The sequence below is a fragment of the Phocoena sinus genome, chromosome 15, assembly GCF_008692025.1.
Source record: "Phocoena sinus isolate mPhoSin1 chromosome 15, mPhoSin1.pri, whole genome shotgun sequence".
NCBI lineage: Eukaryota > Metazoa > Chordata > Mammalia > Artiodactyla > Phocoenidae > Phocoena > Phocoena sinus.
This window is the reverse complement of record NC_045777.1, coordinates 82,017,478-82,036,155: the sequence shown is the minus strand read 5'-3', so window position 1 is coordinate 82,036,155 and position 18,678 is coordinate 82,017,478. Positions and strand designations below refer to the sequence as shown.

The 18,678-nt window shown below is 47.8% G+C and overlaps 1 protein-coding gene across 7 annotated transcripts in view; it reads left to right on the top strand.

The window, feature by feature from the left end:
- TMEM225B (transmembrane protein 225B) overlaps positions 1-18,678 on the top strand; it is a 45,176-nt gene that overhangs the window by 15,357 nt on the left and 11,141 nt on the right. Inside the window, exons 3-6 of one of the 7 annotated variants that reach the window (XM_032604765.1) lie at positions 117-268; positions 508-669; positions 16,702-16,871; positions 18,243-18,323. In XM_032604765.1, the coding sequence (XP_032460656.1) occupies positions 18,312-18,323 (12 nt within the window). In that variant the 5' untranslated portion in view covers positions 117-268; positions 508-669; positions 16,702-16,871; positions 18,243-18,311. The other 6 variants (XM_032604764.1, XM_032604762.1, XM_032604761.1 and 3 more) reach the window with 6 other exon arrangements.

Genomic DNA, 18,678 nt, shown 5'->3' with positions numbered 1-18,678 from the left:
CCACTTGGGCGATGAAGGGCAAATAGAGAAATCTTTTCTGTCCTCCTAAAATCCCTTCTTGGGAAGGAGGACAAACGCCCAAGGAAGCCCCTCACCCGACTCCGCTCTGGACCCAGCTCCCCAGCGGCCCCTAGGGAACCCGCGATCGAGATTAGACCTCTGAGCTGCCTAGACGGGCCCCGGAAGTGCGCGCCGAGGAGCAGGCGTTTCTAGTCCCCCTGGAGGCCGAGGTCGCCGACGCCGCCGGAACGAGCGGCCGGCTGAGCGAGTGAGTGTTGCGGTTTGCCGCTGGGGCGGCGGGAGAGGGTCGGGCAGCGGAGATCCCGTGGGGTCGGGGTGGGGTGCGCTGCCGGCCGGCCAGGCGCTCCCCGCGGCGGGGTCCAGTCGGCCTGCAGGGAAGACGAGGCTCCCCCGACCGACCCCAGGCCGGGAACCTCTCAGGAAGCGGCACCTACGGCACGGGCAGCTTTCCCTACATCTGTCCTCTTCTCGCTCTCTGTCCTGAAGTGACTGCCCGTTCCTTGGGTCGGGTTCTGAAGACCTTTTAGAGAAGATCCTGGCCTTGGAGCGGCACCGGGGACTGGACCCGGCCCATGGAGAAGCTGCCTGAGCAGACGTCCCCGGAGTCCCCGTGTCCGTCCTTCGAGCAGGAGCCTCGAAAGAGCAAGGGTGAGGAGAGCTGACCTAGCTGCTTTCTTTGTCTAAACTTTGTCCTTCCCACCGCGGCCTCAGATCAGATGGACACGATTAACCGTGCGCTTAGAATTACCCTGGTGCAAGACACTGATTTTTTTTTTAACCTAAAACTCTATTACATGTAAATAAAGCCTATCACTAATGTTTCCTCTTTTCATGTGTGGAGCAGACAGACCTGCAGACCTGCAGCAGCACTGTCCATAGCACTAAGTTTTGAGGATCTGTTATTCCAGCACGTGTTAACTTGCTTGTCCTTTGAGAGGCTCAGTAAACGTTGTGTGAATAAAAGAATGAATGAACTCAGCCAAGTGTGTCCTATACCCTAAGTACCAGGAAGAGTGGCTTCTCCCCCGAACCTGCCTTTCTTCATTAGGGAAGATACATTTTCCACCCAGGATGTAAACTTCGAGAGGGTACTTTGCCTGTGGAGTACAGTAGACAGGCCAGACACCTGCTGATGGAAAATGAGGTTAAACTGTAAACATCAACATTTAAATTTCAATCTACCATCCCACCATTATCTCGTATATGCTTGGCCTTTAAAAAAAGGTGGATTTGGATTATTTAATTGAGGGACAAAGGCTTAGATAATCCACATCATAGATTTTGAGATGGCTAAGGTTTGGAGGATTTTTCTTTCACATATTTAGCTTTCTAATTCTGTTTTAGGCTGATTTTTAACTCAGATATTCTATTGAGTTATTATTATAAGGTGCTGAGACTAAGTTGAAAGAAAACGTACCTCTGTTGCCCCCCCCCCCCCCCACACACCAGCTTAGAGTTGAGTTGGAATAGTTATCTGTGAGAGACTACAGGACAATAAACAATGTGGACGTTCACCTATCAACTGGGTATTGGCCCAGGAGGCCTTAGAAAATCATATATTTGGCCTTGAAAGAATTTAGAGTAAGAAAAGAATCAGAGTTTAGGTAAGAGGGGATAGGCCCTTATCACAGGCTCCTCACTGCTAGTCTTTCTAAGGCCAAGTGCCTTAGTTGCCATCCTAAAATATTTGTGTTAGTTCACAGTGCCCACTGCATTCAGTTCATTCTCTGTAACCTGGCATTCAGGGTCCTCTGCAGTGGGGTTTCAACCCAACTTTAAAGTCTTCATCTCAGTGTTCCCCCAGACAGACCCTGCAAGACTCGTGTGTCTGTACAAGGAAATGCCGAAAACACTTTGCACTATCCACCATTGTGCCTTTGTGTCCTTTTTTTGCGTCGCTGTCCCCTACATTCTCTGCCTACCCAAACCCCACACATCCCAGTGTCCCATGCTTGAAACCTCAGTGCAGGGCAGCCTCCTCCATCAGGTTTCTGAAGCAGACTGGTGGCTGCCAGGAAGGAAACAAACACATGCTAGAGATGTGGAAACCTGTAGGACTTGGTCGTTGACTAAGTAATAGAGGGAAGTTGGGTGTAATCACCTTTGTTTCCTTTGCTATCATACCTCTTAAAAATCTTCACCAGTTGCTGTTAATTTTGTAACTGCCATTCACTTGGTGCAGGGCACTGCTTCTGCTCCATCGAAACTGATTATATCCAGGTTGCCAGTGGCTTAACTAATGAATCCACTGGACATTTTTTTTTTATCCCTAATTTTAATTTTAATATATTTTTAAAAATTTTTTTATTTTTGGTCTGCGTTGGGTCTTCATTGCTGCCTGTGGGCTTTTCTCTCTAGTTGCGGCGACCAGGGGCTACTCTTTTTTGCAGTGCGCGGGCTTCTCATGTGGTGGCTTCTCTTGTTGTGGAGCACAGGCTCAAGGCCTGCGGGCTCAGTAGTTGCGGCACAGGGGCCCCAGAGCACGGCCTTCAGTAGCTGCGGTGCATGGGCTCAGTAGTTGCGGCGTGTGTGCTCTAGGGTGTGTGGGCTTCAGTAGTCATGGCGTGCTGGCTCAGTAGTTGTGGCTCACGGGCTCTAGAGCGCAGGTTCAGTAGTTGTGGTGCACAGGCTTAGTTGCTCCGCGGCATGTGGGATCTTCCTGGACCAGGGCTCAAACCCGGGTCCCCCTGCATTGGCAGGCGGATTCTTAACCACTGCACCACCAGGGAAGTCCCATCCCTAATTTTTTTTGACCCTTTAGTATTTCTGTTGATGTGATCACTGTTTCTTGAAACTCTTGTTCTTTGGTTTTGGAAGCACCATTTTCTCCTGGTCCTGCCACTTGCCTTCTCAGGGTCTTTCCCATTCCTGTTTCTCTCCTTCCTTCCTTCCTTCCTTCCTTCCTTCCTTCCTTCCTTCCTTCCTTCCTTCCTTCCTCCCTCCCTCCCTCCCTCCCTCCCTCCCTCCCTCCCTTCCTCTCTCCCCCCTCCCTCCCTCCCCCCCTCCCTCCCTCCCCCCCTCCCTCCCTCCCTCCCTCCCTCCCTCCCTCCCTCCCCCATGTGCTTTGCGGGATCTCAGTTCCCTGACCAGGGATTGAACCCTGGCCACTGCAGTGAAAGCGCAGAGTCCAAACCACTGAAACACCAGGGAATTCCCTCCACCCATTTCTTAAACACTGATTTTCCCCAAAGCAGTTCTCAGCCCTCTTCTCTTTCACCCTCGTGGGTGATCCTGTCCCCTTCTGAGACTTCAGGTTGCACTCTGTGCTGAACCAGACATCTGTAAGTGTACTTCTGGACTCATTCTTTTCTGCCATCACCCACCTCCCTACCTTCCAGTGACTCCCTTGACTAATTTTAGTAGGTGCTTTTCCCAAACCAGAAAACTTGGATCATCCTCTACATTCTCCTTCCCTCTGTATTCATTTGGCCACCAAATCCTGTCAGTTTTTCTTCAGAAAGGCCTGACTCTGTTGCCTGTCACCACCACCTCCTCATTTTAGGCCCATTTTATTTCCTTGGAGTATTGACACATCCCTGTGCTGTTGGTAATTTCCCCCACTCTCAGCTGCCCATATTATTCTCTGCCTATAGAATAAAGTCTCAAATCCTGAGTGTGGCGTATATGTCTCTTCATTATGTTTTTCAAAAAAAATTGTTCAGAGTGACTTTATTATTGTTTTTTTGTCTTTTCATTATCTGGCTCTACTCTTATTTTTTCTGCTCTATGTCCTACTTCCTGCCCACACGGAGCATACATCTCATTGAATTTTTTATCACTACTCCTTAAACTTAGTATTCCCTTTTATGTTTCTGAGCCTTAACATATGCTGTTGCTTTTGCCTGCAATTCTCTTTACCTTGTTGATCCCGATCATAGTTCAAGATGCAGCTTAACGTCATTCTTTGAGGATGTCGTCCGCAGTTCACCTAGGGAGGGGTTGTCATTCCGAATTGTGCTTTGAAACAGCATTATAATCTCTTTACCAGAATCTTGCACATAGTCAGCGTGGTACATATGTTTGTTGAGTGATTAAATCAAACAGGAAGTATATTAGTTTCCTACAATTGCTATGACAAATTACTGCAACTGCATGGCTTAAAACAACTGTATTTTCTCATAGGTCTGGAAGCTAGAAATCCAAGAGGGCCAGGCTTGCTCTGAAGGCTCTAGGGAAGAATCCTTCTTTGACTGCTCGTAGCTTCTGGTGGCTTCCAACCATCCTCCGCATTCCTTCGCTTGTAGCTGTATCACTGCAATCTTGCCTCCATTGTCACATGGCCTTCTTTCCCATGTGTTTCTGTGTCTGAATCTTCCTCTCCTTTCTCTTAATAAAGATTCCAGTCATTGGATTTAGGGTGCGCCCTAATCCATTATGATCTCATCTTAACTAATTACCTCTGCAAGGACCCTATTTCCAAATAAGGTCACATTCTGAGGTATACATAAATTTGGGGGTGAGGGCTCTGTTTGACCCAGTACAGGAAGCGTTGCTCATTTCTTCTGCTGTTAGAAGTAAATGTACTTGGGATCACACAGCTTTGTAGTTAAGCTGCTTGAAGAACTGTGTAGATTTCCCCCTCCCTTTAAATTAGAAGCAAATCAGTCTAGAAATGTTTCTTTAGACCTTCATCCACAGGGACACATTTTTTTTTTTTTTTCTTTTTGCGGTACGTGGGCCTCTCACTGTTGTGGCCTCTCCTGTTGCAAAGCACAGGCTCCGGACGTGCAGGCTCAGCGGCCATGGCTCATGGGCCTAGCCGCTCTGCGGCATGTGGAATCTTCCCGGACCAGGGCACGAACCTGTGTCCCCTGCATCGGCGGCGGACTCTCAACCACTGTGCCACCAGGGAAGCCCCATAGGGACACATTTGATGAGCCTGTTATTCCAGAGGGCAACTGCTCTCTTCTTGGGCTTCTCTAGCTCTGTCTCAGACTGGCCACTGTCTGCAGAGGTACTCCAGAGGGTCCTGCCATCCATCAGAGTTTGGATCCAAGTTTTTGATATTTCTTATATAAGTGGCTCAAACCCATGAGGCTCAAACCCTCTCTGAATTCTATTTGAGTTTCAGTCCTGAAGACTTTATAAATGGTCAACGTGGGGCCCTCCATGATTCATAGATTCTTCTCTTGATGGAGTAGAACTTCCTTATAATGGATTGCTAGGAAATAATCAGGAGCATTTTAAAGCACCTAATGTGTGCAGAGTTCTTTACATAGTACTGGGGTTGGAGGAAAAGAAATGGAAGACACCTCTTATTCTAGAGGTACTTTCAAAATAAATTGAAGGGAATACACACATACAAAAAACTAAACATATTTCTAAGGAGAGGCCCAAAGTCGATGTGGTTAAATGCCATGAGGAGGGGGCAGGAACTGTATGCTTTAGAGATTCAAAGGAACAATCACTTCCAGCCGGGGTTTGGAGCAGGGTTAAGTTTGGGGAAGGAGGCTGCCTTTGATCTGGGTTCTTGCAGGGTGGATAGGATTTTGATTGTTGGAGTTGGAAGGGAGGCTGATCCAGGTGGAGGAAGAAGGTCGAGCAGAGAAGGAATTGCGTGGGGAACTAAATGTTCAGGAAACATTTCAGAGTAACTGGAGCATAGAGTAGATTGATAGAGGATGAGACTAAAGGCAGAGCGGAGCACGAGTGTGGAAAATGAATGCCACGCCAAAGAATTTAGATTTGCTTGGCAGAAATTGAAGTATGTGAGCTTTGCTTAACAGGAGGCTAGCAGATGAGCATTGCAAATCAAGGAAGAGATTCTAGTTTGTTTAGTGTGAGAGGTGATTAGGATCTGACTTTAGGATATTAGCAGTGATAACAGGAAGGCAGGGGAAAAAAAGTATTGGTACATTGTAGATAGAAGCAATAGTACTTTTGTTTACTGAGTGGATATGGGGACAGAGAAGAGAGTCACTGGTCATTATTTACCGCACCACCCTCCCTTTTATTTTGAAAAATGTTAAAGCTACAGGAGAGTTGCAAGGCTATCGTACCAAGTACTCACACACCAGAAGTGTGTGTGCAGGTTTGGGATAGGTTGATCTCAAGAAACTGGTATGAGAGCCGTCGTGTGGAAATGTCTTTTTCGATTATTGGAGATGCTGTAGCTGGTCTACGAATATCCCCCATCCCAGTAGATGGGAACACCATCCCTCCTGCTACACAACCCAGAGAGAAACTTTGGTTTCTCTCGTATCCATATCCGTCAGCCAGTAATCCTGTCCATGTGACTGTCAACGTTTCTTTCCAGAATCCAAGTGCTTCTTAATACCTCCTCTGCCACCGTCTTGGTTCAGGTTGCCATCATTTCTCCCCTGGATTATCGCAGCAGCCTGGTTGGTTGTCCTGCCTCTGCAGTTACCTCCCTCCAGCCTCTACCCAGCATGGCAGCCAGTGTGATCCTGGTAAAGTGTCAGCTCTTGTCTTCCTCTGGTCAGAACCCTCCAGTGGCTCCCCATCTCACTCTGAAATAAATCTCTTACAGACCTGTAGCCTACAGGGTCCTGTGTTCTCTGATCCCCCTTCTATGTCTCTGACCTCAGTTCTTACGCCTCTCCCCCTTGCTCATTCTGCTCCAGTCGCACTTGCCTCTTTGAACACCCAGGGTCTCGCACTTGCTATTTCTTCTGTGTGTAATGCTCTTTCCCACATATCCTTATCTCCTTCAAGTCTTGGCTTAAATGTCATTTTCTTAGTCCTCCTTTGACTGTGATATTTAAAATTGCAACCCTTTTGCCCACTGCCCCCGGCACTCTAATCCTTGTTCCTTGCTTTTTTCCTCTATAACACTTTTATGACCTTTTAACAGTATGTAATTGACATAGTTTACTATCCATCTCCCTTAGTAAAATGAAAGGACTTTGAGGATTTTTGTGTTTTGCTTACTGATGTATCTCAGAGTCTGGAACTATACCTGGCATGTTGTTAGTGATCAGTAAAACGTACTGACTGTTACATGACTTAAAGATGAGTATTTCAAGAGCTGTAGGAAAAGGATCACCTTCACCTTCATGGAGAAGGTGATATTGAACAGGGCCTGAGAGCAGTGAGATTGACATCCTCGACTACGTTGGGTAGGCTGTCAAATCTCGGGCAGTGGGCCAAATAAAAGGCACATCCTCTACAACATCCCAGCCTTCACATATTATGAGTAGAGTGGTTCAACAGATAGTAAAGAGGCTTTGTGTAGGGAGAAGATCAGAATGAGGCTGGAAAGACAGATGGGGGCCAGGTCAGGGCGGTAGAGAAGAAACCCTAGTCCCTGCTCCTCAGGAGCTTGCAATCTGTCTGACAAGTAAGGTAAACACATGTGCAAGGGGACGTAAAAACATTAAACCAGCAATCCATTCACACCTGGTAGAATAACTAACATCGAAAAGATAAGAAATAAAAAGTGTTGATGAGGATGTGGAGAAATGGGAACCCTCATGCATTGTTGGTGGGAATGTAAATTGGTGCAGCCATTATGGAAAATGGTATGGAGGTTCCTCAAAAAATTATAAATGGAACTACTATGTGATCCAGCACTTCTGGGTATTTATTCAAAGGAAAATAAACCATTCTCTCGAAAAGATATCTGCACCCACAGGTTCATTGCAGCATTACTTACAATAGCCAAGACATGGAAACAACCTAAGTGTCCATCGACGGATGAATGGATGAAAACGTGCTATCTGTACACACAATGGAACATTATCCAGCCATAAAAAACACGAAATTCCTGCCATCGCAACAGCACGGTTGGACTTCGAGGACATTATGCTAAGTGAAATAAGTCAGAGAAGGACAAACACTGTATGACCTGACTTGTATGTGAAATCTGAAAAATCCAAACTCATAGATAACAGAGAACAGATTGGTGGTTGCCAGAGGCGGGGGGGGGTGGGGAGTGGAAGAACTGGATGAAGGGGGTCCAAAAGTACAAACTTACAGTTATAAGGTGAATAAGTCCCAGGGATGTAAGGTACAGCTATAGTTAATAACACCATGTAGTATATTTGAAAGTTGCTTAGAGAGTAGATCTTAAAAGTTCTCATCACAAAAAAATGTATAAGAAAACCAGTATTCAAATTGTACAGAAGATGAGGGCATATCTGGAGGTGGAGAACAAGTGTAAATATGGCTCTGTGAGACCAGATACTTCTTAAATTCCTTAAAGACAATGACCATTCCCTACTAAAATCAGGGTTGCATATGTTTTAGACTTTCACTGCTGATGGAAATGATACTACATTGGATATTCCTCAGCACCCCCTTCTTCCAGAAAGATCCCCCTAAGCAGAGGGCCTTCTTTCTGTAATATCACTACACTTCAGTAAGCCATATTTAATAAGTAAAACTTAAGAGGAGAAATGTATTATAGTAAACAGGAGATGTTTTTCTAAGGTCTCCCTTAGATACAGCTAGGGTGCAGAATTTTTTGTTTGTTTTTAAATTTTTGGCCGCACCACGTGGCATGTGGGATCTTGGGTCTTAGTTCTCTGACCATGGATTGAACCTGCGCCCCCTGCATTGGAAGGTAGAGTCTTAACCACTGGACTGTCGGGGAAGTCCCCAGAATTGGTTTTTGTATGTTCTCTTAGAGTTGAAATAGATTTGGAAGTATATCTCACTACCCCGTGCTTCATATTTTAAACAACTTTCCCCCCTATTCTCCCCTCCCTTCCTCTTGCAAATCCTCCCAGTTTGTACCATTTCTAAAAGATGCATCTAAGGTCCGAGTATGTCATGTTCATGAATGAGCATGTGAGCATCTGTGTGTAGAGAGAGGCTCTCAACAGGAGTGAGGAAGGTGCTGGTGTGTGATTACAGGAAGGGAGCCTTCCCTGTTACCACAGTGACAACGCATGTGACCAGGGTACCGTGTGGACAGAACCTCTGCATGAGGTTCTTTTATTTATCCGCTCAGTCCCTGCCTCTCCCCACACAGAGCCCCCAGCATTACTCTTCCTGTGTTCTGAGATAATCCCACTTCCCTCAAACTCTGCTTTCCTATTCTGCTAATTCCAGTATATCTGTCTGGTCAGGGACTTCATATATAAATCCTCACTTTAGTTTCCCCACTACTTTCTCCAAATCTGCTCAGCTTGTATCCATCTTTTCCTCCTAATGTGAGGCCATTTTTCGTACTTTTTTGAACCAGATACCCTGGAATACTTTGATCATCCTGTTTCCCACAGGGAGTTTTTATTGTTACATATACTTTTTTTGTATTTTCCGTCAGATGGTGAGACCTGGACTGAGGATCAATTAATTATAAAGCAGAAAACTCTTGAAGTAGGGACACAGCCACATGAAGGAGAGGAATGTGAACGAAACAAACATGCGGGACCCTATGGGTATGGACAGAATTTTGGTCATATCTCAGACTTTATCCGACAGCCACACATTCTTATGGAAGAGAAATCTCAAATGTGCAACACTTGTGGCAAGCTATTCAGATGGAACACATACCGTATTCAGCATGAAAAAATCCACACACAGGAGAAGCCTTATGAGTGTCATGAATGTGGAAAAGCCTTTGGCCATAGTTCAAATCTCATTCAGCATCAAAGAATCCACACCGAGGAGAAACCCTACGAATGCGGTGAGTGTGGGAAGGTCTTCCGGCGCAGCTCACACCTCATCCAGCATCAGATCATCCATACGGGGGAGATGCCTTACATGTGTAATGAGTGCGGAAAAGCTTTCGGTCAGAGCTCAAGTCTCCTTCGACATCAGAGAATCCACACTATGGAGAAGCCCTGTGAATGTACCGAATGTGGGAAGGCCTTCAGCCAGAGCTCAAATCTAACAGAACATAGGCGAGTTCACACCAGAGAGAGACCATACGAATGCTGCGACTGTGGGAAAGCTTACAGTCGTAACTCACACCTCATCGAACATCAGAGAGTCCATACGGGGGAGACTCCTTATGACTGTCATGAGTGTGGGAAATCTTTCAGTAGGAGTTCACTCCTTATCAAACATCATAGAATTCACACTGGAGAAAGACCCTATGAGTGTAGTGAATGCGGGAAGGCCTTTAGTCGGAACTCCCACCTTATTCAGCACCAGAAGACTCACAGTGGGGTAAAACCTTCTGAATGTAAAGAATGTGGGAAAACCTTCAAGTACAGTTCATACCTTATTGATCACCTGGGAATCCATTCATGAGAGAAACTGTGAATGAAGTGAAGGTGGTAAAGCCTTTGTTTGGAGTTCAGCTCTTAGCGAACATCAGCGAACTCGTGCTGGGGAGAAAACCTTTGGCTGCAGTGAGTGCAGACGGCCTTCAGTCCTAGCTCAACTCTTACCAAGACCTGAAAATCCACATAGCGGACAGATCTCATGGATGTGTTCAGTGCATAAGTACCTTTAGACAGAGTTCCCGCCTTACTCAGCATTAGCCAGTTTGCTTTGGGGGAATGATGGGTATGGGGAGAGCCTTGCTATGTGTCAGAGAGGGGCACGAAAGGGGCGTCATCTGACACTACAGAAGGAGTGACTAAAGTGGAAGCTTAAGTTAGCACCACTTTTTATTTGATTTTGAGGATCTACATCAGAGGGAGATTCTATCGTTTTTTTTTCACATCTGCATAATCTTCCGCCAGAAATGGAATGCGTTAGGTCCATTCCAGGGAAGAAAGAATCAGGGCATTCTGGATTCAGACTCATAGATCAGGAAAGCTGCAGTGTGACCTTTGAATCCAATAGCTTTCCTTGTATCTCATCTGTCCTGTTGGTTGTAACTATACATGGAAGTGGCTCTTGGGTCTTCTTGGACCAGCATTTTCCCTCCTGCAGACTACTGAATCTCTTTTTGTTTTATATTTCATAGATGCTTTTAATAAATGGGCAAATTTTCTAAGCCCAGTAATTTCTCAGTATAACATGTCATGGGCTTTGTTATGTGTCAACTCCGGTAGGCTGAAGTGCATTTGTCAGGTTTCCCTTTCTTGTACTTTTCGGTTTGTGTGGTCTACAAGGGAGATTCTTGGGAGAGCTGGAGGGCAGAACAGAAGCAGCAGTAATTTTGTAGCTTACACATGTCACTGATCTGCTGACTCACCTCACTGGCACTGGACATGAAACTAGTGTACCTTCCCCAGGATTCTTTTTTGCCTTTACTGGGCCGTGGTTTTCCTTCTCTGATTGAATCCTAGTCAGACACATGCTTACTATCCTATGAGAAGTACACATTTATTTCAAGTTTAGGTAGAGAGAAATGGTTAGCTTCTGGCTGTTTTTAAAAAAGAATCTCAGTAATAAGCTTCAAGATTTCCTATCAGGAAAGCTACTGTTCAGACTCCTTTATAACAAAACTTCCATCATAACCTGAGGCAGAGCTTCACTACCGTGTAATTATGGAGAGAAAAGTTTGCAAAGTAGTTGAATAGTGTGATACATGATCGACTGATAAAATTTTAAAAAATCAAGAATTTGAGCACCAATTTATCATGAATATTTTAATCATTAAAGGAAATTCCCAAAGTACCTCTAGTAGGCAGTATATTTTAGATTTATTCTAGGCATCTGAGAGAAATAGCTACTTTGTTGTAAACGTTTATGTTTTGATTACAAAAAATCAGATTATTTTTCCTCCTGTTAGCCTGGATTAGTGATTATCTAAAATATCGGTGAAAACTATACTTATGTTGTAGACTCTTGAAATTGAAAGTTGCCTCTGTCTTGTATACCTTTTCCTGCCTGGTCTGGTGCTATGCACACAGGTGTTCAGTGGCTGTGGAGTGAATCTGTTTACTGGAAGCCAAAGTCTTCCTGTTTGTCTCCACGCTTCTCTGCACTCCCCCACCTTCCTCCCCTGTTCCTGTAGGTGATTATCACACTACACAAGGGTCACCTTGCCATCTGGACACCCTGAGTAGACTCTGTGAGGCCAGGTCTGAGCCCTCAGCCAGTGGGCCCACTTACTCCATCTGGCATGTAACCCTCTTCGAGTCCCTTCCACCCCCTTATACCACAGAAAGGGCCCTTTCCTTCTATGGGGTCTGAGAAGCTTCTGGAATAAGGCAGTGCTTGATGAGTGGGGTCTGAAGGCCAGGTCGGATTCTGACTGGCCGAGAAGGGCACCCCAGGACAAGGTAAGTGTGTGGGGTCACGTGCCAGGCTGCAAGAGTGGAGGTGTCCCTGGAGGCCAGGAGAGGGGAGAAAAGAATTTGCCTAGCAGTATCAAAAGCACTCAGGCGGGGCTCTGATTCTTTAGGCACAAATATTACTAGTGGACAGAGTAGTTCATCAAGCCGTTAGAGCTCAGGTGAACACGAGGGTGACCAGCTCATCCAGTTTGCCAGGACTTTCCCAGCCTTAACATCGGACGTCCCACATCCAGTAAAATGCTCAGTCCTCCGCAAACCAGGAGGGTGGATCACCCGAACCCATCATGACCTCATTCCCCCGGCCCCCCCCCCCCCCCAATGGCTCCTAGCTGCAGCAGGACCCAGTAGAGCAGAGATTCTTAGCTTGGGTTGCCTACTGGAATCACCTGGGGAGCTTTCAAAGCACTGGAGCCTCAGTCTCTGAGGTTGTGTACATTTGGTATGGGGTATGGCCTGGACTTTGGTGTTTTGTAAGCTCCCAAGTAATTCTAATGTGCAACCAAAGTTGAAAATCTATACAGTAGAAGTTATCAATGCTTCACAGGTGCTAAGAGGACACAAAGGGATCACACAGGATCTGGCGGCTTAGGCACTGAGGGCTGGCAAGAGGGCTGGGCTGGGAGTATGGAGAGACTCCGGGGCCTGTGTGAGAGGAGACAGACTGGGTATCCCAGGCCAGGTGGAAGGAGCGGTGGGAGGGACTGTTGTGCTGGGGGTGGAGCCAGCTATTGGGTGGGAGCCCTCAGGGCCTGCTCATTGCCGGGTTCTGGTTCTGTCCTGTGCAGTAAGGCTCTGGTTTGGGTAACTTTGGATTTTCCCTTTGGAGCTTGGGACCAAGGAAAGCACAGAGCCTGGGGGAGTCAGAACTCTGAAGACTCCAGCCCCAGCTCATGGGCCCTCTACCTACTTTTCCAGCAGACAGTTCCCTCTTCCCTTGCCTGTCCCCCTACCCTAGACCCGGGAAAACATGAAAATGCTTCCAGAGGAGACTATGACCTAAACTTACACACACTTTCTAAAATATTCAGTCCTGGGAGGGGCTGGTCTGGCAGTCCCAAGCCATACTTTGAACACAGCCTTGGGCCCCCTGGGTGAGAGGCATTTCCTATGCTCTGGTTGAAGGGGTAGGAGTCTTTGGGCAATGGGGATCTTGACTTAAAAAAAAAAAAAAGTACAACGTGAGAGCTGCGAGTTAAGTTTTATTTGGGGCAAAATAAGGACTGCAGCCCCGGGGGGACAGCGTTTCAGATAACTCTGAGAAATTGCTCCGAGGAGGGGAGGGGCAGCCAGGATATATAGGAGTTTGGCAACAAAGGACAGGCTGTCGGGACATCAAAAGATTATTGCTAAAGAAAACCAGATACCTCAAGGAATTTAGCGCTTTTCTATGTATGGGAAGATGCAAGAGTCTTGGCTCGCTGAAATCATTCATTTGCTGTGCACCTCGGTTATCTGGGGCCAGTAGCCTGACACATCCTGGGTTTCCTCAGGGTTCACCACAGGGAGTGGCTGCAGTCTGATGGCTGCTAGGTGGCAGGTGTTCTTTTCAGCCCTGAGTTTCCTCAGCTCACGTTGGAGGGCTGCAGTCGTTGACAACTGTGACAATCCTTTGTTTATTGATATGGCAGGAAATAGTCCATTTCTCAGGGAGACAGGAGGAGGAGGAAGTTGAATTTTGGCAGTGGCACCCACATGGACTGCTTTAATCCCACCAAAGGCCCGTCATGGCCCTCAGAATGAAATCAACAAGACCCTCAAATCCCAGCTCTGCCCACTGACTTCTCCAGCCCTCTGTGGCCTCCCCTTCTCCCAGTCATTCTGAAATTCACTGGGTCCTTGAACACAGTATTTTTCAAATGTAGGTCAAGAGCCACTAGGGGATCTTAAAATTAATTTATTGTAATGAGTTGAGAGTAGCAAAGGGTAAAAGGAAAAAGTAGGCAGAACTAGAACGGAGTAGAAAACATCCATCACAAAGGTAAGTCAGACTTTTGTTCTGTTTGTGCACAAGGGAGCATGTGTGCAAAGTATAATGTACAGTATTTCTTGCTGTAGAGCAGGGAAAAGTCTTTGCACATTGCAATCCCTTTTTGGGAGTAAGATTCTGTCTAGAAGGGCCTTCTTGGCAGGTCTTCCTTTGGACTGAATTATTCTCGCTCTGCAATTGCCGTAGCATGCTATACTTTTTGTGCACCGAGCACACTTTAAAAAAATGATTTATTCAGTTGCCTGTCTTCTGCGCTTGCTGCAAGCTGGATGAGGGCAGGGACCATGTTCACCTATCCTGGCCTCTGTCATTAGAGAAAGCACTTGTGTTGAGTGATAAACCCGGGTTCAGGTTCCAGCTCTTTGTGTTCTTAGACAAGGTCTCTTTTTATTTTTTCTGATTTTTTTGTCTGATTTATATACAGAAAACTTGAAAGAATAGAATAATGAACACCCTATACATCCTCCACTTAGATGGACAGTATTAACATTTTTCCGTATTTGCTTTCTATCTATATGCTTTTTTTCTGAATCATTTGAAAGTAAGCTCAGATATAACCTTCACCCTAAATACTATGGCATGTGTCTCCTAAGAGTAAGGTCATTCTCCTACATAATCGCAACACTATTAACATACCTAAGAAAAATAATTTAATTCCATAATACCATCTAAAATGGACTCTGTATTTAGATTTTCCCTAGTTGCCCCAAGAATGTGTTTTATAGTTAGATTATTTCAAATCAGAAAAAAAAAATCAAGGGTCACATTACATTTGGCTTTATATCTCTTTAGTTTCTTTTAATCTAGAATAGTTCCACTTTTTTTTTTTTTTTAATGACAGTGACTTTTGGAGGAGTCAAGAAGAGTTATCCTTTATAATTTTCTACAAAATTGATTTCTTTGTTTTACTCCGGTGGTATTTAGCTTCCTTCTCACCCCCCTGTATTTCCTCTTAACTGAAAAGAGGTTTAGAGGCCTGATGACACATTTTTGGCAAGAATACCTCACAGGTGATGTCTCCTTCATACTGCTATCACCTCAAGAGGCACATGACGTCAGATTATTCCACCCCAAGTAGTGCTGTTTGTTCACTTGTTTAAGGTAGTGACTGCTAGGTTTCTCCTGTGTAAAGATACGTTTTCCTTTTGCAGTTAGTAATTTGTGAGGACGATAAACTCCAGCACCATGTGAAGAATCTGTTCCTCTACAGCCTAATGTTTTTAGTAATCATCCACGATCCTTTAGCAACCATCCACGTGATAGTTTGGGCATGTTCTTAACCTGAGACTCAGTTTTTTCATCGGCAGCCTGGGCATAATAATGCCCATGATTTGGATTTGATGTGTAAAAAAGTATGACGATGCTGTCACGGTCTGCCATAACTTCTCCCTTCTTCTGAGGACACCTTTTAGAAAGGTGTTCTAAAGGTGTTCACTTCCTTTTAGAAAGTTTGTACGCTGCTCCAGATAAGTGGTCCAAATCGCTGGCTTCTTAGATGATCCTACCTGCCTGGCCTCTGTGGGGCACAGCTGAGTCATCTTCTTTGGCCAGAGTGGAATGAGCTTTTGACCAGAGCTGAGCCAATCAGAATGCTTCCCTGGGAAATTTCCAACCAAGTAGGGGTGGGAATAGGGTGAAGAAGATATTCTTTTTCCCTCAGGTGGCTAAATGTGAGGATGTGAGTCTGGAGGTTGATGTCCCCTGCCGCCTGGAGGATGATAGCCTATGGGGTGGAGGGGATCAAAGCCATCTCTCTGAGATCAGGGCAGAGGGGGTCTCCCTGGCCTGGCTCCAGGCCTCCCCAGCTGTACTCTGCCCTGCCCCAGCTAAGCCAATAAAGACCCTGTCTTGCCTGAGCGCTTACAAATCTGGGTCTGAACCTTAGGACAGACAGAATCATGACTAGTAAAAGGGCCTTTGCTATGCCTCTCCCATGATAGGTGATTCAATAACTTAGTGGTTCATCAGCTCTCAGCCCTTCCTGTTGTCTTTGAATATGTGCTGGCCCTAGTGAAGAGGTGTGAGGAGGTGGCAGACATGGTCCTGGCTTTTTAAAATCTTAGGAGTTACAAATGCGTTTCCTTGGTGGGCGTAGACTCAAAGCAAGGGGGGGCTGGTGACTTATCCGGCTCCAAGTGTGGCCGCTCTTGCCACTCGAACCGGCCCCCCAGCCCCACCCCCAGGGCCAGGAGCCAGAGTGCCTCTCTCGGAAGAGCCTAAGTTTAAAAGTTTAAAACCAGCCCACGTGGTGAGAGGTGCAGTCAGCCCTAAGACGCGAGGGCAGAGAAGAGCGGAGGAATGTGAGGGCCAGGGGCGGAGGGCGGGGGGCTGAAGGCGATCAGAACGCATGCGCAAGGCAAGGGCGAGGGAGGGCCTGGGAGTGGGGGAGGGGGGTGAGCGAGGGTCTTGGGGAAGGGGAGCGAACTGACAGGGCCTTGGGTAGTCAGGAAACTCTGGCTTCTTCCAGGCTCGCGGTCCAGGCTGCTGTTTGTGTAGCGCTGCCTCTCTGCGGAGTCCACAGCGAAGTGTCTTCCAGGCACTTCCAGCCATCTCACGGGGGGAGTTACTATTATCATTCCCGTTTCACAGATGAGAAAACTGATACCCAGGAAGGAGAAGTAACTCACCCAAGGTCATCCTGCTGGTGATGGCAGAGCTGGAATCCGAATTCAGATCCGCGGACTTAAGGTTGCTCCAGCCCCCACTCTTCCGGGACTGCGGACCACCCCGGAGGCCAGGTTCCCCCAGCCGAGGGCCAGGTGAGCGGCAGGCGGCGGCGGGCCGAGAGGTGAGAACCCCCGCCCTCCCCTGCAGGGCCCCGAGGGCTCGGTGGGCTCTGCCGGGAGACGGAGCAGACCCTCGCCGGGCCTCGGGGGCCAACGGAAGGTCCGGACCGCGGGCCGCCTGAAGGGAAGCCCCGCCCGGGAGACCGGGAGACTGGGAGACCCCAACGGTGCCTCGGCAGAGGGACGGGAAACTGTGTGTGTGTGTGGGGGGGGGCGGTGGCGAGCGGAGGTGGAGTCACGGGTTGGGAGGGGGAGGGCGAGGAAGAGGAAGAGGCCCCCCAAACCCCAAACATTACCGGCCGGCTGTTGGGACCCGCGGGGCTGGATCTGGGGGCTGATGGCCAGGTCAGCACCCATCTTTGGTTCTGGAAAATGTCACTGGGGCTTTGGGGCCACGGAAGGGTGGAGGGTGGTCAGCAGGAAGGAACCTCTGACGGAACCTAAGCTAGTTTGCAGCCCAAGTAGCCTCAAATTACTGGCGGGAAAAGTGGGGAGTGAGGCTCCTCGCGGCCCAGACGGTTCTCTCCTGGTCTCTTCCCGGTCCAGCCTGAGATGCACTCTTATGTTGCTCCTCTCGTTCTTCGCCCTGTGTAGTCCTCAGCTGTCCCTGGCATGCGCAGGGCCTGGGCCGGTGACAGGGCTGCCCTCGGGCTGCGGCGCGATGGCTCAGGGAGACCTTGCCGGCGGGAACCCGGGCCCCACGGAGCATGCAGCTCTTCTACTTTACAGTGCCATAGGTCCTTTTCAAAATAATAATGAAAACAATTGGTGATAGTAGATGGCAGTAGTTTTGCTTTGTTTTGAATGCCCTTGGCAAAGTAAAAAGTTGGTAGTTTTCTGTTCCCCCCATTGTCTCTCCCTGACCCCCACTTTTGGGAATCCCGAACTGAACTGCTGGCCAGTGGCGACTGGTGAAGAGGTGAGGAGGGAGGGGCAGCTGTGCAGGACTGTGGTCCCTGCCTCCACTCTGACTGAGCCTGGGATCCTGGACCAGTCCATTCTTCTTTCCAGCTGTTTCCCCATCAGTACAAAGGGTTCTCCAAATCCCCCTTTACATGAACATGTCTATGGTCCTTTGAGTCTGGCTCATATCAGTGTGTCCCCCAATTGTATATCCCTGGTGCACAGTCGTCCAGATCCAGCACTGAGGGCTGCTCCATGCAGGACGCTGGCCTATCCCTGGAGAAAGGCCCACAAGGTCCCCCTCACTGGAGAGCAGCCTGGGGTGGGCAAGAGGACAGACAGCTAGGAGGTGGCGCCTGGCCTCTCAGTCACCCCGGGGCGGGGAGGGGGTGAGGGAAAGCGCTGTCCCGCGAGACAAGTTTATGTGTCTCTTCTCCCCAGTAGTTACCAAGAGCCTGCGAGTTCCTGTCTTTTTTCATCCCTGATTCTCCCCATTGGCCTAAGCTGGGCATGGGGCGCCCAGTAAGTACACAGTTCACTTTTGTGGAATGAATGGTTAATGGCTGGTGGCTGGGAGGGTCCATGGAGTGGACAGGACCAAGGTGAGCTTTGCAGAAGATGTGGGATTTAAAAGGTCTAGAGGTGAAGTGAGGGCATTCACCCCCACCCCCGGGAAAGGCTGGAGGTGCTTGGGGTGACTGTGGTGTTCTGGGAATGGAGGGAGACATGGCGGGTGTGGAGGCAAGAGGCTGGGTTCGTGGGAAACCTTATGAAAGAAAAGCTGAGAAGGTGAGGAATGCTGAGGAGGTGGAAGTGTGGGAGAAATGGAGAAGCCGGCAGGAGCTCCAGGCTAGAGCGTGGGGGAAGGAGAGGGTGA